The following is a 25,949-nucleotide window of genomic DNA, read 5'->3' on the forward strand; positions in this document are numbered from 1 at the left end:
ATAGACCAATTACAAGTACTGAAATTAAATCAGTAATTTTAAAGCTTCCAATAAATCAAAGTCCAGGACCAAATGGCTTCACCGGTAAATTCTACCAAACATTTAGGGAAGAGTTAAGACCTATCCTTCTGAAACTGTTCCAAAAAATTACAGAGGAAGGAACACTTCTGAACTCATTCTATGAGGCCACCATCACCCTGATACCAAAACCAGACAAAGATACCACAGAAAAAAACAAAACTACAGGCCAATATCAATCACTGATTAACTTATATGCAAAAATCCTCAACAAAACACTAGCAAACCAACTCCAACAATATTCCACCATCAAGTAAGATTCATACCAAGGATACAAGAATTTTTCAATACATTCAAATCAATCAATGTGATTTACCACATTAACAAATTGAAGAATAAAAACCATATGATCATCCCAATAGATGCAGAAGGAGCTTTTGATAAAATTCAACATACATCTATGATAAAAACTCTCCAGAAAGTGAAAGAAACCTCAATGTCATAAGGGGCATACACGACAACCCCCCCGCTAACATCATACTAAATGCTGAGAAGCTGGAAGCATTCCCTGCAAGATCAGGAACAAGACAAGGACGTTCACTCTTGTCACATTTATGCAACATGGTTTTAGAAGTCCTAGCCACAGCAATGAGACAAAAAAAAAAAAAAAAGAAAAGAAAAGAAATAAAAGATTCCAAATTGGAAAGAAGTAAAACTGTCACTGTTTGTAGATGACATGACACTATACATAGGAAATCCTTCAGATGCTACCAGTAGACTAGAGCTCATTAATGAATTTCATAAAGTTTCAGGATATGAAATTAATATACAGAAATCTGTTGCATTTCTATGTACTAACAATGAAATATAAGAAAAAATTAAGGAAATAATCATACTTACTATCACATCAAAAAGAATAAAATACCTAGGAATAAACCTACCTAAGGAGGCAAAAGAACTATACTCCAAAAACTATAAGACAATAATGAAAGAATTGAAGATCACACAAACAGATGGAGAGATATACCATGTTCTTAGATTGGAAGAATGAACACTGTTAAAATTACCATACTACCCAAGGCAATCTACCAATTCAGTGCAATTCCTATCAAGTTACTAATAGTGTTTTTGACATAACTAGAACAAACAATTTTTAAAATTTGCATGGAAACACAAAAGTCTCCAAATAGCCAAAACAATCTTGAGAAAGAAGAATGGGGCTGGAGGAATCATACTCCCTATGAAGCTACCGTAATTAAGGCAGCATGGTACTGGCACAAAAACAGACACATAAATCAATGGAACGATAGAAAGCCCAGAAATAAGTCCATACATTTATGATCAGTTAATCTATGACAAAGGAGGCAATAACATACAATGGATAAAAGATAGCCTCTTCATGGTGCTAGGAAAACTAGACAGCTATAGGTAAAAGACTGAAATTAGAAGATTCTCTATCACTATATACAAAAATTAAAAATGGTTTAAAGATCTAAATGTAAAACCAGATACTATAAAACTCCTATAGGAAAACATAGGCAGAATACTCTATGACATAAATTGCAACAATATCTTTTTGGATATATCTCCTAAAGCAATGGAACAAAAGAAAAAATAAATAAGTGGGACCTAATAAACCTTAAAAGCTTTCTCAGGAAAGGAAACAATGAAGAAAATGGAAATACAACCTACACAATGGGGGAAGATATTTGCAAGCAATGTGACCAACAAAGCCCTAATTTCTAAAATATCCAAACTACTTATACAGCTCAATGACAAAACAAACAAAAAATCAAAGCAAAAAACGAGTAGAAGCCCTAGATAGACTTTTCTCCAAAGAAGACATACAGATGGTCACAAGCACACGAAGAGATGCTCAATATAGCTAATTATTTGTTGTTGTTTAGTTGTTAGGTCATGTAGATCTTTTTGTGACCCCATAGACTGCATTGCTAATTATTAGAGAAATGCAAATCAAAACTACAATGAGGTACTACCCCACACAGGTTATAATGGCCATCAACAAAAAGTCTACAGATAATAAATGCTGGAGAGGGTGTGGAGAAAAGGGAACCCTCCTACACTGCTGGTGGGAATGTAATGGTGCAGCCACTGTGGAGAACAGTATTTAGGTTCCTTAAAAAACTAAAAACAGGGTTACTATCTGATCTAGCAGTCCCATTCTTGGACATATATCTGGAAAAGATGAAACCTCTAATTTATAAAGACATACGCACCCCAGTGTTTATAGCAGCACTATAACAGTTTGTAACAGTCAATACATAGAAGCTACCTAAGTAATGAATAGATAAAGAATATGCATCATGTATCTACACACACACACACACACACACACACACACACCGGAATACTACTCAGGCATAAAAAAGAATGAAATAATTCAATCTGTAGCAACATGGATGGATCTAGAGATTATCATACTAAGTGATGTAAGTCAGACAAAGACAGATGTTATATGTCACTTATTACTGGAATCTTTAAAAAAATGACATAAATGAATTCACTCAGAGCAGAAATAGACTCACAGACATAGAAAACAAACTTATGGTTATCAAAGAGGAAAGTGGGGGAGGGATAAATTGGAAATTTGGGATTAACAGATACAGACTACTTGTACAAAATAAGCAACAAGGACCTACTGTTTAGCACAGGGAACTATATTCAATATCTTGTAATAACCTATAATGGAAAAGAATCTAAAAAAACAGACATGCATATATAACTGAATTACTCTGCGGGTCACTGGAAACACTATAAATCAATATACTTCAATAGAAAACAAACAAACCCACACTGGCCAAACTTCTTATCTCCAGGGGAACCAACTCTTTTGTACAAGCCATGTTCCAAGCTCCTGGTGAGACCAGACTAAACTAATCTCTAATGAAGATCTCATCCTTATATAGCCTTCTCCCCCTCCCCTGGCCTGCTTCCCTCATTCCTTCACCTGAGAATACTCCCTTAGTAAACCACTTTTACAAGAATCTTCATCTCAGGTTCTAGGAAACCTGACTTCAGACCCATCAGTTCCTAGATTCTGCCTCGAGTGACTGGGTGACATCAATGCTAGTTATGGAGGGACAAAGGAAAGACAGTAAAAGAGGCCCACTGAGGGTAATGTCTTAGTTACTTTTGATCTCCCAGATTCTAGCACAGGTATGCTTTCAATAACTTTTTGAATTAATATATTAATGAAGGAATATATTCAACTCTGAATAATGCTGAGTTAGAGGTGACTTGGGACACAGATTGTCAAGTAGACAGTGGGATATATCAGTCCTGATTTCAGAAGACAGGTGTGGACCAGAGCGGTGTATTTGGAAGTTATAGGTAATAATTAAAGCTGTGACTCTGATTGAAATCATCCAAAACCTGAAAATAAAAGAAGAGGAAGAAATGGAGAACTGGGATCTTGGGGAACACTCCCACGGTCACATTCTTGACACTGCCATCAGTGATAACTGCATTACTTACTAACAGAGATTTTATGTAACCCACCGAGTATGCTTCCAACTGACTTAGTCTGGTGTTCTCACTCTCTCATATCTCTCTTTTCTAACTCTGCTCGCATTCCATGTCCATCTTGACAGCCGTTCAGCAACTTGTCCCTCCCTTTATTCTAGCTCCATGCTAGACACACGGTAAAACTCAGGCCTAATTAAAACTGCTTGCACCGAGCATGTGCCTGAGCGGTTGAATGCTGGGCAAGTGAATGGAGGAGAAATCACATCACACAGGGACTAGCATCACTTAAAATTCATGAGCACAAATTCACATGGTTAGTTAGCACTGCCTGGCCGTTCTCCTGCACTTCCCTAGTGTGCTCACTGTCTTAGTCACGGCCACACAGCCTTGCCTGTTTCTCAGGCCCTTCATCCCTCCGTGCCACTCGCACTTAGGGCCGTATTTTAGGCCACACTGTTTCAGAGACCCTTCCTTCTACCCACACTGTAGATTTTGTTCCTTCTTACCTTCTCAATGACCTTGCTTCTATAAATAAACTTCACCCCTTGGGTCCCACTCCACCTCTTTCACCACCAGATGTTCCTCCTCCTTTGAAGATTCCCCCTGGAGCACTAAACATTATGGTCCAAGGCTTTGTCTTGGGACAGCATCTCCACTTCCACTCTAAGTACTGTCATCTAGCCTGACAGATTTAAGTATCAGCCTCATGCTGATTAAAATGCCCCTTTTCAATTTCCAGCTCTGGTCTATTCCTTGAACACCAGATTCATATATCCTATTGCTTAAATTGCACGTTTAGTAAACACTTAAGTTTAAATGTCTAACCTGGAATTAATGAATTTTCTCTACTAACACTGCTCCTTCCTAGTCTTCCACATCAGAGACTGGTGCTACTATGTACCTGAGACTCAAGCAGAGATCCTTCGAGTCATCTCTGAGTCTTTTCTTTCCACCGCCAATCCACTGTCAAGTCTCCTTTGCTCTCCAAAATATTTCCTGGATCCAGCACCTCCCGGCTCTGCCTCCACTGTCACCAAGCCAGCAGTACCATCTCTTGCTTCGACTACTGAAATCGTCTGACAGTTGTTCTCTCCACTTCTATCTCTGCCCATCTATAATTTATTTGGCAGTCAAATGGATCTTCAAAAAAATTTAAAAACAGATTATATTCTCTACCATTTGCAACGTTCTCATGGTTTCCCACTGCTTTAAAATAAACTCCCAATTGCTTCCTATGGCCACTGTCTCTACAGACCTGGAGTTCTCCTGCCTATCTCTCTGTCCCTATTTCATTACACACTTCTTAGCTCCAGACCACACACTTCCCCTTTTCTGGTTCTCAAACTTAACAAACTTTGTTTTGCCAAACAGATTTGACCTGGTCATTCCATCTGCCCAAAACTCTCTACTTCCAGATTTTTGTAAGGCTGGATCCTTTTTTGTTATTGAAGTTTCAACCTAAATGTTCCCTTCTCAGTAATCATTTTCCTAGCCACTTAACCTAAAGTCATCCCCCACACTGTCATCACTTCCTATCACATCATTTGCTATCTTTTCATCAATTTTTATAGTATTTATAACTTTTTGATTTTTTGTTTCTAGTCATTAACTGTTCCCTCTTTTTTGAGATAAAATTTATATAAAGTAAGACTAACCATCTCAAAATGAACAATTTAGTGTGGATTTAGTATAGTCACAGTGTATTAAAACCACAACTCTATCTAGTTTCAAAGCATTTTCATCATCCCCAAAGGAAGCTGTACCCATCAAGCCTTGCTCCCTGGCTTTCCCATCCTCTTAGACTCCTGGCAACCACCAACCTGCAATCTGTTTTAATCGATTTACCTGTTATGGGCATTTTTATGCAATATATAACCTTTTGTGCCTGGTTTCCTTCAGGTAGCATGATATTACCCAGGTTCATCCACGTTACAGCATGTATCAGCACTTCTCCCCTTTTCACGGCTGAATAGTATTCCACTGTGAATACACACCACTCTTCGTTTATCCATTCACCCACTGATGGAGTTCCCCTCTCTTTTCACCAGACTGTAGACTTGTCTGTCTCATCAATGAGTGTTTAGAACAGAACCTGCCATGTAGTGAGTGCTCAATACATGTTCACTCCATCAGTGACTGAGTGAATGATAAACACTAGTAGCTAAGGGACAGGTATACCGAGGGAGAACCTTGGAAGCAGACTGGGAAAGAGTGATCGGAAAGGCAACGGGACAATCAGTGGAGAATAGTGTCTTAGAAGTCAGAGAACGTGATATCAAGAGAAAAAGACTAAGGAAGATGAGTTCTTTAAACTGTCTATTTAATTAACAACGAGGATGTCATTGGTGGTCCGAGCAGGAAAAGCACCGATGCGGAATAAAGAATGCAACAGTGGGTGGAAGTCACTGGACTCAGAATGGCAGTCTGGGCCGTGTCTTTCAGGAGCCTCCAGAGCTGCCATCACAGCCAAAGCTCCCTGTGCCCAGACCTACAACAGTAGAGAATTTTCTTTGCTGGATGACTCTGTAGTCATGAGCTCCTCAAGTAACAATGCAGAATTTTAGAGGTGGAAAGAAATCCAGCGTTCATTAAGTTATACAATAGACACTCTTGCATGTCTTTTTTGTGCCTACTAGTGCCAGACATTATTTTAGGTGCTAGGGTTAAAACAGCAAACAAAAATAGAAAAAATCCTACTTTAATGGAGCTTAAATTCTAGAGGAAGGAGGCAAACAAAATGTTATAATTAAGTGCTATGGATAAAACAAAAAAAATAGAATATGATGAGGGAGGTGCTACTGTTCCTCAGGTGTTTCTGATGAGGTGATATTGAAGCAGAAACTAATCATCCTAAAGTCACCTGATATTAGAACAGTGAAGTCACATCACATGCATGCTCGGTCATGTCCGACTCTTCGCAACCCCATGGTCTGTAGCCCACCAGGCTCTTCTGTCCAGGGAATTTTTTCAGGCAAGAATACTGAAGTAAGTTGCAATGAAGGCTTTAGCAATTTATCACTTTTTTTCCCCCCTCTTGCTGGGTTGGAGTATGTGTTTACTTTGGAGTCCTTAAAGAGAGAAGTTTTGTTGATACAGAACTTGCTAAGTCCTCTTGGAGGTTCCCTTAGCTTCAGTGAGGAAGTTTATTTACTTTATTGTTCTGGAATTTTATTCTGTTCAGATAATTTTGACATTTTATGTTGAGATGAAACAAAAGAGCATTGCTGGGCTTTCAGTTCAGTTCAGTTCAGTGGCTCAGTCGTGTCCGACTCTTTGCAACCCCATGAACCACAGCACGCCAGGCCTCCCTGTCCATCACCAACTCCCGGAGTCCACCCAAACCCATGTCCATTGAGTTGGTGACGCGATCCAACCATCTCATCCTCTGTCGTCCCCTTCTCCTCATGCCTTTAATCTTTCTAGCATCAGAGTCTTCTCAAATGAGTCAGCTTTTCGCATCAGGTGGCCAAAGTATTGGAGTTTCAGCTTCAACATCAGTCCTTCCAATGAACACTCAGGACTGATCTCTTTTAGGATGGACTGGTTGAGATCTCGAAAACTTCCAGAGTTGATGGTTTTAAGTCTTCCTCTTCCACGACAGCTTAAATTTTACTACCAGCCTCTCCCAAAGCAGCTGACAGATTTCAGAAAGGCAGAGAAGTGTTCATGGCATGCCTCAACCAGCTCAAACATTTTCTGTTTTTTTTGTTGTTGTTATTGTTGTTTATTTTTATCACTTGTACCCAATATTGGTATATCATGGACAGGCAGTGAAAAATTACATAATATACTTTGGATACAAGTGAAGGTAACTGCAAGAACATTACTAGTTTCTCAGATAAAAATATGTGATTATGTTCAATAAATCAAATCACAAGGTAGAATATTTCAGCAAAGAACTGGAAACTAAAAAAAAGAAAAATTTCAAATGAAAATTCAAGAACAGAAAAAAAAAATTAACCTACAGTATGAGGCCACTTCCTCAAGGCTCTTTATACACAGAAAACAACACAGGAGAGAGAACAGGGAATGCAGAATTTCAAACCTTTCCCATCTGTTTTACCAGGACAGCATAATTGGGTACCAAAGCTTGACAAGGATAACAGTGAAACATTACAAGCTAATGTCTCTCATGAACATAAAGCAAAACTCTAAACCAATATGAACAGATCAAATCCAGTGATTGAATGTGGTTTATTCTAAGAATTCCAAGGTTGGGTTAACAATCTAACATGAAGAAAAAAAAATGCCACATTAACAGATCAAAGGAGAAATTATATGGTCATTTCAACAGCACAGGAAAAAGCAATTGATAAATTCAATACCAACTTGTGAAAACAAATTTAGCAACCTAGGAATAAAAGGAACTTCCTAATCTTTTAATAAGAAACCTGTAAAATATTTACAGCAAATATTATGCACAATGGTGGCATATTGAATGTTTTCCCTTTGCCACTGAAAATGAGAGAAAGATGCTGGCAATATCACTTCTACTGCTTTACATTTACTAGAGGTCCTTGTGTACAATAAGGCAAGAAAAAGAAAAAACAGGCATAAACATTTGAAAGTAAGAAGTCTGCTGCTGCTGCTGCTAAGTCGCTTCAGTTGTGTCCGACTCTGTGCAACCCCATAGACGGCAGCCCACCAGGCTCCTCCATCCCTGGGATGCTCCAGGCAAGAACACTGGAGTGAGTTGCCATTTCCTTCTTCAATGCATCAAAGTGAAAAGTGAAAGTGAAAGTGAAGTCGTGTCCGACTTTCAGCAACCCCATGGACTGCAGCCTACCAGGCTCCTCCATCCATGGGATTTTCCAGGCAAGAGTACTGGTGTGGGGTGCCATTGCCTTCTCTGAAAGTTGGAAGTCTAGCTATCATTTTGATTCTGAGCATAGAAAATCCAAAAGAATCTATAGAACTGGGAAAAACTGTGTGCTTAGTCACTCAGTTGTGGCTGACTCTGCATTCCTATGGACTGTAGCCTGCCAGGCTCCTTTGTCCATGGGGATTCTCCAGACAGGAATACTGGAGTGGGTTGCCATGCCCTCCTCCAGGGGATCTTCCTCACCCAGGGATCGAACCCAGGTCTCCCTCATTGCAGGTGGATTCTTTACCGTCCAAGCCACCAGGGAATTTTTATTCTAAGTAGAGAAAATCCAAAAGAATCTATAGAATTGGAAAGCATATATAAATCAAATTGAATATTTCCATGGGAAATGGGACTGAGGTTGTTCCTTGCACCATATGCAAAAATTGATTCCAGGTCTATACTTAAGTAAAAAAAAAAAAAAAAAGAGAGAGAGAGAGAGAGCCAAAGCTTCTAAAAGATAACATAGATACTATTTTTATAACTTTGGGACAGGCAAAAGTTGTAAATAAGACACCAAAAATATCAAGCATAAAGAAAAATATTTATAAGTATGAACACATTAAAATTAGGAACTTCTGGTTATCAAAACATTCTTTTAAGTGAGAAGGCAAGTATGAATGGGAGAAGATATTTGCAATCCCTATAACCTATAACCACCAAAGGGTTTAAATCTAGAATATACAAAGAACTCCTATAAATCAATGACAATTAAATCGAAAATTAGACAAGCAAATCAAATAGATATCAAATATCAAAATAGTCAATAAATTTATGAAAAGGCACTCACCTCATTAGTCTCCAGGAAATAAGAATTAAAGTCACAATAAGATGTTACTCTCCACTGACCAGGGGCTTCCCAGGTGGCGTTAGTGCTAAAGAACCTGCCTGTCAAACGCAGGAGATAGAGACCCCGGTTCAATCCCTGGGTCAGGAAGATCCCCCGGAGGAGGGCATGGCAACCCACTGCAGTATTCTTGCCTGGAGAATCCCATGGACAGAGGAGCCTGATGGGTTACAGTCCATGGGGTCACAAAGAGTCAGACACGACTGAAGCGACTTAGCATGCATGCATGCACCAACTGACCATAAAATTAAGGCCAATAACAGTTAAAAACTGTTGGAAAGAATACAGAAGAGGAGAATACTCATACACTACTTGTAGGGCTGTGAACTGACTCAAACAGGAAGAGAGCTTGACAGTACCTGCTAAAGCTGACCTTGTGCATATTCCATGACCTAGCAACTCTGAGTGAGGTGGTTCAGTGGTAAGGAATCCACCTGCCAATGTAGGAGACATTGGTTTGATCCCTGGGTCAGGAAGATCCCCTGGAGAAGGAAATGGCAACCCAGTCCAGTATTCTAGCCTGGGAAATCCCATGCACAGAAGAGCCTGCCAGGCTATAGTCCATGGACTTGCAAAGACACAACTTAGCAACTAAACAACAACAATGACCTAGCAATTCCATTCTTAGGTATAGATCCAATGGAAACGTGTACACCTGTGCACCAAAGGACGCTGACAAGAATGTTTTTAGGAAAAGTATTTGTAATCACCTCTGAGCAGGAAATAATTCAAATGTACGTCAATAGTGGAATGGATAAATCGTATCATTATGGATAATGGTATCATTATATATGGTATTTATATATAGTGTAATACTAATAGAGAAACAAAAATGGATAAACTACAGCCAACAATATGGATAATGACTCTCATCAAACAATGTTGAAACAATGGTGGGAGAAAGAATCCATACAAGAGAACACATGCAGCGTGATACCATTTACCTAAAATTTACAAATGGCTACAACCAAGCTATGACCTTAAAGGTCAGGACAGTGGTTATCTTGGGAGCAGGCTGGAGTGACTGCAAGGGCGTGGGAAGGGGGCCTCTGGAACACTACTAATGCTCTGTTTATTGCCTAGGTGGCAGCTGCACTGCTCTGCTGCCTTTTCAATAATTCATCAAGCTGTCCAATCCTGATTTGTGCATCTTTCTGTATGTATGTCAGAGTCAGTAAAAGAGATTTTTTTTAAACAGTCACAAAAAGATCACTTGCAGCTCTTTAAGATATACAGATCTTTGAGGCTCATGGAATGCCCAGAAGTGACTTGCATATTTAAACGTCACCAGTAATTTCAGCCTGTACTTGAGGTGAAATACTTCACAAAACATTATGGATGCTCTTCCTTCTATAGATAGTCACAGCTGAATTACTTGCAGACCCATCTTGGAGTCTTATTCAAAGAGCAATATTTTTTTTTTAAACTACTGTGTACACATCAGTAACATTAGTATCAGTGTAGGAGTATTCACTCCATAAAGGAAAAAAATGGTAACCAATAATCAGCAACTCACCATGGGGAATACCTCATCATCACTAACGAAAGGACTGGTTATTTCTTTGGTTTGAAATGGCAAAGATGGCAATGGAGGTGTTGCACTTCTGTTTGGCTCACGATCGTGGTTAAATCTAAAAGAGAAGGACTAGTTGTCATTATTGCTACCAAGGACACCTGTTTATTTATGGAGCTAAGAATTTAAATTTCTCCAATTTCTAACTGTGAGGAAAGTACAACAAAATATTTGGGCTTGTTATCTGGGTATTTCTTTGAAAATAATTTCGCTGACAATTTCTACTCCACTTAAAAGACTTAGAATAATTAATAATGAAGCAGGAAACTTTCATAATTGTTCAAAATATTCTGCCATTCTTATTGCCTATATTGTTTCTCTTTCTGTGTTTTACTGTTTTGTCTCTTTGCTATTTAATTAAATAACATTAAGCCAGTTTGAGAAAAATTTTTAAACAGCTAACACAGCTGCCCCTGACAATTCTAAATAGATACTCTTTTTCTATTCTCATTTTACTTAACCTCACTGGCTTTCTTAACATAATCGTTGTTCTTTTTTTCACACTAGAATAAGTCTCTGTACAATAATAATAATTCTAATTTCTGTAGAGCTTAATAATTTATAGTATATTTACAATTTACATTATCTCCTAAACTCCTCCACACTTAGTTGTATGACCTTGAGCAACAGGTAACTATATTTACCTGTAACTTTAATTTTTTCATTTATAAAAAAGGGTTGTTACAAGAATTGAACTCCACAGTTTGATGAAAAGCACAGTATAGAATTTGTTGTTTGTGCCAAAATATAGAAGATTAGACTGAATAAAATACCAGTGGGATTTTAAACTTTGGTGTGCTGACTAAACAAATGAATAATAAAATAAACAAACCAACTTACCCTAAAATTTTACACAAAAAGCTCCTAACAGTATGGGCTGTTTGGAACTAAATAAGTATCTTCTCTGAACATTAATTCATGAAAATGGGGTTTAATCAAAATCATCAAAGACCATGGAAATATAAAAATCCTTTCAATTTAAAGTTACTTATTTTTACTAACAATTCAAATTCTCTAAAGGTACTGATTAACCATTTTCAAAGTCTTCATATTTTAACTTTACACAGTTTAAAAAATTTACATTATTTTTTTCTGTTCTTATCCAAAGACTATCTACCTATATAGACTTCTTTTATTATGCAAACATTTTCAAAGCTATGCATACAAATAGCAATAAAAGTTAAGTGAGGCATCTGTAAACTAGTACATAAAAACAAACAAAATATGCTTTCCATTTTTACTTTCTTGAAATAGATCTTTTTTTTAAATCCATTCTTCCAAACCATAATTACCATGGAAACAGAACAGCAAATTAAACTGAAATAACATGGCTTATGATGTGCAAAATAAAATGAAACATCCCACAATTCAAATAGAATTATAACAATTGCCTTGTACATCTGCATAGAATATTCAGTTGAACCTTTTAATCTGAATGAGTCCATCTATACTTCAAAGCACAGTAGAAAAAAATAAGATAATTATAGAAACGGTTCAAGAACTATACATCCCTCTGTAATCTCAATTATACAGAGATTTCAGGGAAAGTATTATTTGCCCTAAATTATCTAAATAATTATCTCAATTATCCACTGTGCTTTGGATATATAGATACAACTTTATGGTCCTAATTACTAAAATTTATATACGAACATTTTCTTTATTGTAAGATCAATAAAGTGTGCAGAGAATGAAAGGAAAGACTACATTATAAAGCAAAGCACTTTTGCTTTAGATCATCTTTATATGACAGAAAAGTTCTTCTTCTAGAATACAGCTATTCAAATACTTCATAAAACCACCTTGCAAAAAAAAATGCTAAGTATATCAATTTAAAACCTATCTTAAAAATTATTTCGGAAAGCTTTTACTACCATCTCACAAGCTGGTCTGTTCAGTTAGCTTTTCCATAGACCCTATGGCAAGGCCTCTCCTTGCTTTGCCAGGAGGGCAGGAGCTGGCGTCTTTGTTGGAGAGAGCTCTACCCAACTCGAGCTGGCTTGAGGGCTGGGCAAACAGCACAAGTTTACAGAGCCGTCCGTCTACACAGCCATTCCTTGGCCCTGCGTTGAGTTTACAAGCCTCCCTGGGCTACATACAGCGTACCGTCTTCAGCACGAAAGGGGATCCCTTCACAAACTAAGCTGATTCACCACTTCTGGCCTCCCCTTCTAACACTCCACATACCACACCTCACTCCATGCACCTTATTAACACGCCTTATTCCTAGCCTGGAACTCTTCAGGTTACTGTGTTTCTCTCCCCTGAGCAAGACCCTGGAGCAAAACTGACTCAGCTTACTTTTTTGCTTCTAGATAAATAACTGTTCATTCCTTGACAAGGGATCCTGTAGAGTGACTATGACAGGCCTGACTCTGTGGTGTTTTAGTATTAGAAACTTTAACTTGCTGACTAGATCTGAAGCAGTTTTATTGATTAGCTTGTGATTACCAATATCTTTCCAGTACATGCTATAATTCTTAAAGCCATATATTCAGTTTTAAGTATGAACTGTATATAGAAATAAAACTCCATCATATACTACAAAACTGATTTGCCATTAAAATTAGTTATTTTTAATAGTTCTGGATACCACTATTCTAAGTTAGCTTGCAAATGATCCTTAAACTTCAAAACTCTAACTTAACTCTAAAAACATTGAAAACAGTGACTACCTCATTGCCAGATTCAGTCTCATCTCATTCATTAGTGTTGTTTGTGCGTTTCTGGTCCCATCACACCACTTGCAGGATCTCAGCTCCCTGACCAGGGACTGAACCTGGGCCACAGCAGTGAAAGCCTGCAATCCTGACCATTAGGCCACCAAGGAACTCCATTAAGTCTTTTAAAGTGCTGAATAACTTTTTATCAGAAAAGAAATCCTTTGAAATATCCTAAAATGCTTCACATTTTAAGTGGATGAGCACAAAAATCTTATCACTTCTAACAGGAGTGAAAAGCAACAAAAACCGAGTTAAGTTCCAAGTAGACAAAAGATTATTTTAATAATATATTATACAAATCTTCCTCAGTCACAAGCAAGAAGAGGTTAAAAATTAGACTACAGACTTTAAAATGTTGTGGAACACTATGTTCCTATACCTTTATCTAAAAGCTTTTTCCTTTCTAAAATACTTTAATAAGACCTTATTGTATTAGCCATTGATATATAAATATGACTGTATGTTTTTTTGATTATTTTCTTCCTAATAAATACATACAGCTTTTAGTATTTGAGTTCACTGAGCTGTGCTGTGAGAAGGAAAGGACATTGCCTTTTTCACTTGCTAAAATTAATAGATATGAGCTTTACAGTTCTCCACCAGTGAGTTCACAGTGTCCTTGCCTCTCAACAATTCTTTCCCCATAGTGGGTTTTACATGGTACTAATTTATTCAGAACATTTGAAATGCTGTTTCTTTTAAAAATCAGGTCACTGGAGAACACTGAAATCAGACAAGCCATTAAAACAAATTTAATGAAACTTTCAATAAATGAGACTGGCAGGACAACAGGGCTCTGCAGCAGGGACAGTCGCCCAAGCTGCTTATTAAGACAGCCTCCTGCTGGGCGTTCCGCCTCTTACACTGCTCCAGGTCCCATGCTGCCTGGTTTCTGTTAGGCACTCTTAACACAGTCCGTACTGCCCAAGCAATCCAAACAATCCAAACACTGTTTAAAGACAGTGAAAGGCAGAGAAACTGTCTTTCTGTTTAAACAAGAACATCTAGTACCTTCACCTAAGGCTTTCCAAGTTATTCCCAACAAGCAAGAATAGGAAACAATGTTAATGCCCCCTCTGCATTAACAGGGGCGCAATACAGACCAGTGGCTGGAGAAGACATGGCGAAGACCCTTCACAACATCACTGCAGTGCTGTTTTTCTCTTACAGAGAGAAAACCACATACAGGGGGTGGGGATGTGACCCACGGAGAAATGAATCCATGCGGAGAGAAGGGCGTTGTAAAGGGTTTATTCTATATTAGAAATTATATTCTTACTGCCAAATCAAGGTTAGATTTTCTGGACAGATTTTCAGTTACCCTGGCCAGTCAACATGGGGACACTCAGCAGGGAGCTGCCCTCTGGCTGGGGCGCACACCCCTCATCCTCTCCACATCCCTTTTGGACTCTTGCTGCACCTCCCCGAACATACCACCCTACCGACCGAAGAAGCACCCCTGTGGAGCAGCAGCAGGCTTCTCTCCTTCCCTCCCCTGACCACCTGAAGAGCTATTAGTTCAGCACTCTTGAGTGCTTGCTGTTTCTAACACTGGGTTAGAACATATCCTTCCGGCACACATAGGGCTAGGGTGGTGAGAGGGGAGAGGATGTTTAGCACGAGGATGCTAAGCAGACGTATCGAGTACGGCCCCTGGACTTACAGACTGTCTACCTGTAGCACTGGGCTACTTAGGGAGCCGGGCATCACCCTTCCCCAACAGCACTATCTTTAGAGGAAATGTCAGATTCAGCCATTTGTTTATCCTCCAAAATATACTTTTTAGGTACTGGGAGTTGGAGAAGTATCAATATTATTGTAAATATTAACAATTTTGTTAGAATAATAATATCAATGATAATGTCTAACATTTAGGGAATTATACATTTTACAAAGAAATAGGTTTTCTCCTATAATCCTCAGGAAACCCTTATAATTATTATCCCTACTTGTCAGATGGGAAAATAAAGGTTAAATATTTGAATTCCCCAAAGCTGTAAATATTAATTATCTGTATGTGAAATTTTCATGCTAAGTATTACGAGCTTTTAAACAAAAGTTGTATTGATGTCAGGTCTGGACCTATTGATTCACCATTTCTCAGCACCATGGAATGTTAATAAACCTGATATCAAATAAGTTTGGGGAATACTGCACACCATACCTGTTCCTGGAAACTCACAAAGTAACTAGCACATTAATGGCTTTGCAAAATCCTGTAGAAAAGAAACTTGTTTGTTTTGCTGAGCATTTTCCCAGGACTGGAAAATGGTGAAAGAACTCCAGAGACAGTTCTGACTCCAAACATATTTTATTAAAGTTGAAGAAATTAGTCAAATGTTAAGGCTGATATGTTTACTTAAATTTTGAAGCAAGACATTTTAAAGAGCCTGGGGATAATGTGGGCAGCAGGTATTGGTTTTCCACGTGCTCCTCTCCACTCAGAGAAGACCCCTCTCTCACACCCACAGGTTCTCTCCTGTGAAAAGACCACAGTCTGTCACCACTGCTGCAGCGTCAGTAAAAAGTGTACAGATACCTGAAGTTAAGCCAGACATGCTACCTGCCTGCACTCTGACATAAAAAACGAAGATTACTTTTGTATACTCTGTATGCCACGTCAGGTTCTAAGAAAGCTCTGAACTGACAAAAATTCATTTTAACAGTCTATTCATTTCACTGTTATCCTTTGAAAGCTACTGAGACCATAGAAGTTCATGTATCAGAGTATCTAGACTATTGACTTGTCCCCATAAACAAATTTTAAGCAGCTGAAGGGAAAGTGTATAAAATTACAATTCGATTATATAAAAACAAATTTCACTTGAATGTTTGTACATTTATATCCTTATATAAGTAGAGCTGGCATACCCATCTTCATTTTTACCCCCCTTTTATTTGGCTTTGATAGGCGTACCTTCCTGCTTCTTCATAGGTATTTTGATTAGCCCATGTTGATTTTCCACTGGCATGAAGTTTTGCAAGATCACTTCGGAGCCTTTCATTCTCGTATTCCAGTTTGTTAATAGATGTATGCCTTGAATGTTCCCTGTTAGTGAAGTCTACATTCTAGAGAATAAAATAAACTATCATTGAAAAAATTGTTACTTACAAGAGATGCATATTTTCTGTGCATTTGGACACATGTTGGAAAGACCCTTTCATGTAAGTCGAGTCATGTGACTTTATTCCTGTGTACCTCCTAAATGTCTCTCTTCACCTCCCACCTTCTCACAACACAGGTCCTCAGTGACAGCTGCCACTGAACACATCACAGTGAAGGGGATGCCCATGCTCCAGTACAGAAAAGGCTCACTGCATGCGTTACTGTTCTCCATAGCTAGAACAAATTTAAGACTAGTTTTAAGACTTTCTGTGTTAATAGGGTATGCCTTCTAGTGCTGATTAGTAATGGAACCAGAATTAACATATCTTTTAATTTTAAAAGATTTTTTCCACATTAAAATAATATATGTCATTATAGAAAATCACATATCAACCCCTCACTGTTGGGTGATATGGAAAATTATATATTAAATCAATAAGATGGCAGTCTGATTCTGGGCCATTCTATACCAAGATCACTAGATCCTGGATGAGACTGTGCCAATAACACAGTCTTGAGCAATGCAGCATCATGAAAAAGTTTTATTGTCTGGTATGGGCAACCCAATAGTTAATGTCATAAAAGAATAAGAAACATATTTAAATCATAACCTGAAAAATTTAGAGCAAGATTAAAGATTTCTGATGCTATCTTAATTAAATGCTGTAAGAAGTTCCTTAGGGACAGTCTAAACTTTTTTTCTCCCAACATTTTAAAAAACAGGATATATTCTGACATGAAAACTCATGAAAATGCTTTAAATAACCCCATGAAGTCCTTTATAATAGAACTATGATTTGAATACCCATGAATTATGCTGATTAAACAACAGCTCTCTGCTTTCAGAAGAGTAATATTTTAGTACAAAAAGCATAACATGAGTAAAATATCTTTTTGAAGCTCCAATTTTCTATATTTAAAAGCTCATAAGACTATAGATGATTATGGCTTAGAATTGTCATTTTTTAAGTTTCTAAATTTAAGGCTTTGAGTGCCATTGCATATGGGCTGGCATGTGATAAAGTCACTCAAAAATTTCTGACTAAATTGCATGTTTAAAATTATTCATATACTATATTAATATCAATATTGATAAATTAGAATAGAAATATATATATTAAAGCATTAAAAGTGCTTACCTGTTTTATGTTTTGCTTCAGAGGCCAAATCTGTTCATTAAAACTTGTTTACTGCCTAATTATTATGTATGTGTGTTAGCCGCTCAGTAGTGTCCGACTCTTTGAGATCCCGTGGAGTGTAGCCCTCCAGGCTCCTCCGTCCATGGGATTCTCCAGGCAAGAATACTGGAGTGGGTGGCCATTCCCTTCTCCAGGGGATCTTCCCAACCCAGGGATCGAAACTAGGTCTCCCACATTGTGGGCAGATTCTTCACCGTCTGCGCCACCTATACTATCCTTTTATAGAAGTTTATAAATCTTTAGGAAGGTCTACTTTTGAATGGAAAAAAAATGCTCCAGGAGGTCAAACGTTCTCAAAACAATATTGGCCAATGTGACCTTTGGGAAAGAAGGGTCATTCAAGGTACTTCTCTGCTTGTTAGGCCCTTGCCTTTAGTATATGTTAACTTCGCTCATTTGAGACATACTAGTACAGATAAAAATGTAATCTATAATCTGCTTTAAAGGAGACAGGATTGCATATTCTAAAATTTGACCCCATTAGTGATAAATATAAAGAAGGTAGACCTAATATGATTTTCCTCTCCAAAGGAGAACACTCATGGGCAGATCTGTTTGAAAAACAATCTTGGAAAAGATTCAAAATTTTCTCCTAAAAAGACATCACCCAGTCAAAATATATAACTCTTGATAGTCTGCTGCTCTGCTACAATTTCATTCAAGAATTTTCTATAAAATTAGATTTCACCTGCGACTTTTTCACCCAGTGTTGGTTTAAAGTATTTAAGAATGATAATAATGAATTTTTAAAAAACCCACAATTTTCTAAATGTACCATAATTAAGTAAGTACTGTAAGTATGATCTGAAAGAATTACATAGGTAATGGATTTATACAATTTGTATTTAAAAACATTTTCCATTTTCCTGGATAGCATTTTTGGTGCTCTCTCATTTCATTTTTTCCTAAATACTTTCCAATGATTTCAAAAATATATTCTCCAGTAGGCACTGATTAAACTTTACCTATGTATTGTTGATGGGTTCTTTTTACAGGCCCAGTCAATTTCTTATTTCCTACACCCCCCAAATTTTAAAGTTTCATAGTTTTAACTGACTTTTCTTCTTGAAATGGCGAAACTTCATGGTGCCTGTTTACCTGAGCACACAGCTGGGTTACTGAACTGTCTGAATGATAGTATTTTATAAGAGTACTTTTTCTCTTAAATAATAGACTAAAAAAGTATCTCTATAGAAGGGCTGACTTTAATCATGTTTTAAGGTTAGTATATTAATTTATAGCATGTAAATGAATGTTTTAGATGCTTAAAGTTAGTCACATAGTCGAGTCCAGCTCTTTGTGATCCCAAGGACTGTAGCCTGCCAGGCTCCTCTGTCCATGGGGATTCTCCAGGCAAGAATACTGGAGGGGATAGCCATTCCCTTCTCCAGGGGATCTTCTTGACCCAGGGATCAAAACTGGGTCTCCTACATTGCAGGCAGATTCTTTACCAACTGAGTCACTAGGGAAGTCCTTTAGATGCTTATAAGGATACTAATTTTTTATGCTGTTATTTTATTTAGCAAACTGTATGGATAGTGAAAGGCCAATTAGTCTTAAAAATTACTGTAAGTTCTGAGTTCTGACTAAATCTAATTTTATAACACCTTTCCTAAGTGAAAGAAAATTTAACAAATACAAATATAAGTCTAAGTAAATATGGAATCACAAAAAAGCCTATGATGATAAACTTGATTCTTTGTTAATTACCCAGGAGCAGAATAAAGATAAACCCCTCACTTTTCTCTACATAGTCGAGCTTTTGCACAAATCCATGGAAAACATTTTTCAAAGCAACAAAGAAACACCAACAAATATCCAAATAAACCAAAAACCTCTTGCTAATTCTGGTCTTAAGTATGTCACTGAGACCAGAGTAAAACTTACATGCCAGGTGGTTAGTCCCATTAGTAAATTCTCCAAAGGAAAATGGGGGTTGTCATAGCCCCAGGTATGCAATTGGTAAAGGACTGAAAGCAAGACTGCTGTTTCTACTATTGGGTGGGTATGAACTTTCAACATTTTTTCCCTAAGTATAAATAATCAGGGAGCTTCACACTTAAGCAGAAAAGTTATCAAAGCTCTAGTAATTCAGAAATGACCTACCTTTATATCAGTAATTCCACTTGTCTAGGAAGGAAAAAATAATTGTTATTTTAATACTATAGAAATACTACATATTTTAGAAGACTTAAAAATAATGATGTAAATATTATAGTTTTTATTGCCTGAGGTAAAATTTCAGCACAGATTATTTAATTATATGTTTACTTATTCATTCCAATTATTTTAGAGAGAATTAACTATCTAATTATGGGATTTTAACACATAACAGATATGAATTTTCTTTATGAAATCTTTAAACTAATAAGTGGTAAATAAATGACATAACAGATTATGAAAGCTTAAAAGAGACAAGAGTCATACGGAACTCTTTTTTATTATTCAGTAGACACTTGAGATTTTTCTCTTTGGGCAATGGCTTGACTATGTCAGTTAGCAAAGTTATTTCCAAATCTTCACATACAAAAAATGGAGAGCAGTTATAAAATCAACTTCCTAAAAGGGGGGAGTGTGTTTAAGATGGCATAGCATAGCACAGTAGGAAGACCCTGAACTCACCTGTTCCAGGGGCAAACCATAACTCCTTACACAGCAACTACCTGTGGGAACAACCTGAAGACTAGCAAAGAAGATTTTATGTGTCTAAAGATATAAAGAAGGAACCATAATGAGATGAGTAGAACAGGGACTAAGAAGGGTGTAGTCAGAATCACATCCCTGGATCAGCAACTTTCAAACTGAAAGAACATCACAATTGCAGAGGTCCTCCCCAAGCAGCAAGGGATCTGAACCCCACATCAGGCTCCCTAGCTTGGGGGTGTTGTACTGGGAAGATAAGCCTCTAAGATGTCTGGCTTTGAAAACTAGCAGGCCTTACCTTTGAGAAAGCCAAAGGGCTACAGGGAACAGAGACTCTGCTCTTAAAGAACACACACAAAATTTCTCATGCTCTGAGTCTCAGCACAGAGGCAGCAGTTTTGAAAGGAGCCTACTTGCTCATCTGGGAGTCTCCTGGAGAGGGGAAGGGCAACTAGGACTCCCCTGGGGATGGAGGTACTGGTTGCAACCATTCTCGGGAGCTTATTCTACCATATGGACACCAGCACTGACAAGCACCATTTTGGAGACCTCCCTTTAACCTCTTTGTGCCAGAGGTTACCAGCCCACCAGCTGGTTGGCACCAGTCCCAGGACTTCATAGACTGCACACTCAGCTGTACCAGGATCCGGCCCCACTCACTAGAGGGTTGGCACCAGCCTTGGGCTTCACAGGCCCCATGATCGGCTATGCTGGGATCCAGCCCCACCCACCAGTGGGAAAGTAGCCAATACATGAGGCAGTGCTGGCAGCCACCTTTGCAAGAGGTCAGCCCTGCCAACCAGCATGCCCACAGTAGCTGGCCATGCCACAAGAGAAGGGTTCACATAGCCTACTCATGAGGCAACCCAAGAGCATATGACTCCAGTGAACACAGGGAGTGCTCTGCTGAGCCCCATAGGACATCTCCAACACAAGGCCACTTCTCCAAAATCAGAAATCATAACCAGACTACTTAGTATGAAGAAATAAAAAAGAAAATTGGGCAAAATGAGGTGAGAGAGGTATAAATCCATATGAAGAAGATGTAGGATAAGCAATCTACCCAGCAAAGAGTTAGAGGTAATGATGTTACAGATGTTCAGTGGACTCAGGAGAAAAATGGATGAATACAACAGTAAGTTTAACAAAGAGAAAACACAAAGAAGAACCAAAAAAGAGCTTAATAATACAACAACTGAAATAAAAAAATACATTACAAAGAATAAACAGTAGATTATATGATAGAAAAGAACAGACCAGTGAACCGGAAGATAGAGTAGTGGAAATTACCCAAGAAGAGTTCATGCGGATCCTTTTCAAACTACTCCAAAATACTGAAGAGGATGGAATGCTTCTGAACCCACTCTAGGAGACCAGTATCAACATGATGCGAAAACCAGACAAAGACACCACAAAAAACAGTAACAGGTCAATATCCCTGCTGAACACAGATGCAGGAGTTCTCAACAAAATGTCAGAAAATCAAGTTTAACAATACACTGAAAAGACTATACGCTATTATGTGGTTCAACATCCACAAATTAATCAATGTGACATACCACATTAAAAAATTGAAGAATAAAAGCTATATGATCATCACAATAGACATAGATAAAGGTTTTGACAAAATTTAACATCCATTTATGATAAAAGTTCTCCAGAAAGTGGGCATAGAGGGAACATGTCTCAACATAATAGAGATTCTATATGACAAACACATAGCCAACATCATATTCAACAGTGAAAAGCTGAAAACAGTTTCTCTAAGATTAGGATCAAGACAAAGATACTCTTCCCACTTACTTAATAGTACTAGAAGTCCTAGCCACAGTAATGAGACAAGAAAAAGAAATAAAGAGATTTCAAACTGGAAAGGAAGAGGTAAAACGATCAATGTTTGTAGACTACATGAAACTATATAGAAAATCCTCAAGATGCCACCAAAAATCTATTAGACATAAAAAATTAATTCAGTAAAGTTGTGGGATACAAAATTAATATACAGAAATCTTTTACATTCCTATATACTAACAATGAACTAGAAAGAGAAATTAGGAAAACAACCCTATTTACAATCACATTAAAATAATAAAATGCCTAAGAATAAATCTACATAAGGAGGTAAAAGACATATACCTGGACAATTATAAGACACTGATGAAAGAAATTGAAGATATCACAAACAAATGGAAAGATATGCTGTACTTATAAATTAGGAGAATCAATATTTTAAAACTGACCATACTCCCCAAGGCAATCTGCACACTCAATGCAATCCTTATCAAAATATCAATTGTATTTTTCATAGAACTAGCAGAAATAATTCTAAAATTTGTTCAAAAACACAAAAGACCTTGAATAACCAAAAAATATTGAGAAAGGATAAAAAAGCTGGATGTTTCAGGCCTCTCTGAGTTTAGACTGTTCTACAAAGCAAAAGGAAGAGTGGGCAGCAGAGGGTGAGATGGTTTGATAGTACCATCAACCCAATGGACATGAGTTTGAGCAAACTCCAGGAGACAATGGAGGACAGAGGACCCTGGCTTGCTACAGTCCATGAGGTTGCAAAGAGTCAGACATGACAACAAGAACAAAGCTACTCTAGCTGAAACAGTATGGCACTGGGGCAGAAACAGCACATTGACAATGGGACAGACTGCAGCACCCAGAAGTAAACCCACACTTACACAGCCAATTGATTTATGACAAAGGAGGCAAGAATATGCAATGGGAGAAACACAGCCTCTTCAGTAAACCTCTTCAGTAACCTCTTCAGGAAAATGGACAGCTACATGCAGAAGAATCAAACTAGACTACTCTCACACCATGCACAAAATAAACATAGGATAGATTAAAGACTTATGTGTAAGGGCTTCCCTGGTAGTCCAGTGGTTAAAAATGGCAGGCCCACCTGCCAGCGCAGGGGACACGCGTTTGGTCCCAGGTCTGGGAAGATTCCCAGACGACCCATGTATCTTGGGACAAGATTCCACATATCTTGGGACAACAAAGCCTGTGGGCCACAATGACTGAGCCTGCACACCTAGAGTCCATGCTCTGCAACAGAAGAAGCCCACACACCACTACTGAAGAGCAGCCCCTGCCCACCACAACTAGAGGAACCATGCGTAGCAATGAAGACCCAGCACAGCCAAAAATAAGTAAATAAACCTTTAAAAAGGACTTAAATGTAAGACCGGAAACCGAAGAACTCCTAGAAGGAAACATAGTATACTTATCAGCACTGGTCTTAGTAATAGTTTTTTGGATCTGTCTCCTTAGGTAAGAATAAAAAAGGAAAAATAAACAAATGTGCTTGCATCAAACTAAAAAGTGGTTGCACAGAGAAGGAAACTATAAACAAAATAAAAAGGCAGCTTAACGAATGGGAGAAGATATTTGCAAATGATACCTCTGATGAAGGCTTAATATCCAAAATATAAAAGAACTGATACAACTCAACATAAAAAAAACCCACTAAAAATGAATAGAGGATATGAACAGACATTTTCCCAGTGAAGACATACGGATGACCAATGAAAGGATGCTCAATACTAATCAGAAAAGTAAAGCAAAACCGCAATGCGACCATTTTATACTTGTTGGAAAGGCTATCGTAGAAAAGACAGTAAGTACCAGTGTTGGTGAAGAGGCGGAGAAAAGCAGTGCTTGTGCCTTACTGGTGGGAATATAAGTGGTACAGTTTCTACAGGAAAAACTACGCAGTTTCCTCAAAAACTTAAAAATAGAACTGTTATATGATTTAGCAATGTCACATCTGTGTATTTATCTAAAGGAAACAAAAAGACTAACTTGAAAAGATACATATATCCCAATGTTCACTGAAGCATTATTTTCAACACCTGAGATATGGAAGCAACCTAAGTGTCCAACAAAAGACAAATGAATAAAAAAATGATATGGTGTATATATACAAAGGAATATTACTCAGCCACAATAAAAAAATGAAATCTTGCTATTTGGGGCAACATGGATGAATCTAGAGGCTATTATGCTATGTGAAATTAGCCAGACTGAGAAGGACAAATATCATATAATGAGATTATATGTGGAATCTAAAAAAAAAACTAAACAGATTCAAGGATACAGAGGACAAACTGATAGTTGCCAGAGGGTGTTGGGGATAGGTGAAACAAGTGAAGGGGATTTAGGGTACAAACCTCCAGGTATAAAATAAATAAGCAATCATATGCACTATACAGCATATGGAATATGGTCAATAAAACCGAAATAACTTTATATGGGACAGATGGTTACTAAACTAATGTGGTGGTCATTGCATAATACACGTAAATGTTAAATCACTATGAGGTACACCTGAAACCAACACAATATTTTATGACACGTAAATTTCAATTAAAAACACCTTCCTAGGCTTCTCTGGTGGCTCAGTGGCAAAGAGTCCACCTGTCAATGCAGGTGACATGGGTTTGGTCCCTGATCTGGGAGACCCCACGTGCCACAGGGCAGCTAAACCTGTGCGCCACAGCTACCGAGGCTGTGCCCCAGAGCCCAGGAGCCACAGCCACCGAGCCCGCGTGCCCTGAGCCCTGCAGCAGAGGACGCTGCAGTGAGACGTCTGCTCATCACAGCCTGAGAAAGAGCCTGCACAGCGATGAAGACCCAGCACTGCCAAAGTAAATAAGCAAAACCACAGTAAAATGTTTTTAAAACACCTTCCTATACGAAGGATAATCCTCATAAACTATAAATGATTAAGTGCTACTTTAATAAGCATCACGTTGAAGGCTATAACAAATGGCATTCCATTTTATGACAGCCCATTAAGCAACCTTTAGACATATATATTATGTGTGTATATGTGTGTGCTACTGTAAAAGTTCTACAGAGATAATCAAATATCAAAAAGTGACTCTGCCTTTATTGAAAATACAATAAAACTGAGTAGACTAAAGTGACATGCACGAAAGATAGTAAATAATATAGATATGACATAATTTATGTGTTAAATTATACTGCACCAAGTAGGAACCCAAATGTTTTTTGAATCAATCAATGTCAACAACTACTGGGACTGAGATCATGTAGGAAGTGAGATAAGACAAAGCTTTGGTTAACTTTTTAATTAGCAGTGGTTTCCTTGATAACGTATTCATGTCTCTTAGACAACAGGTAAGTCCCACAAATCCACAGGTATTCATTGAGCCTTGTGTATGTGTGTGAGTGCTCAGCTGCCCAGTCAGTCTGATTCTTTGGGACCCCATGGACTGTAGCCCACTAGGCTGCTCTGTGCATGGAATTTTCCAGGCAAAAACACTAGAATGGGTTACCATTTCCTACTTTCGGGTATATTCCTGACCCAGGGATGGGACCCAGGTCTCCTGCATTGCAGGCAGATTCTTTACTGTCTGAGCCACCAGGGAAGCCCCCATTGAGTCGTATACTATACCAAGTCTTATATGAAGAAAAAACATGAAACATAACCCCTTTCTCCCACAAGAAATATGA

The 25,949-nt window shown here is 38.0% G+C and overlaps 1 protein-coding gene across 8 annotated transcripts in view; it reads right to left on the minus strand.

Moving 5' to 3' along the window:
* DEUP1 (deuterosome assembly protein 1) overlaps nt 1–25,949 on the minus strand; it is a 126,996-nt gene that overhangs the window by 11,630 nt on the left and 89,417 nt on the right. For 4 of the 8 annotated variants that reach the window (XM_069565176.1, XM_069565177.1, XM_069565175.1 and 1 more), the window contains 3 exons: nt 19,923–19,946; nt 16,429–16,580; nt 10,732–10,846 (listed from right to left, as the gene is read on the minus strand). The exons of 1 other annotated variant lie outside the window; for it this stretch is intronic. In XM_069565176.1, coding sequence (XP_069421277.1) covers nt 10,732–10,846; nt 16,429–16,580; nt 19,923–19,946 — 291 coding nt within the window. Of the gene's footprint in view, nt 1–10,731; nt 10,847–15,803; nt 15,991–16,428; nt 16,581–19,922; nt 19,947–25,949 lie in introns of those variants that run through there. 3 more of the 8 variants (XM_069565181.1, XM_069565178.1, XM_069565182.1) reach the window with 1 other exon arrangement.

The sequence above is a fragment of the Ovis canadensis genome, chromosome 21, assembly GCF_042477335.2.
Source record: "Ovis canadensis isolate MfBH-ARS-UI-01 breed Bighorn chromosome 21, ARS-UI_OviCan_v2, whole genome shotgun sequence".
NCBI lineage: Eukaryota > Metazoa > Chordata > Mammalia > Artiodactyla > Bovidae > Ovis > Ovis canadensis.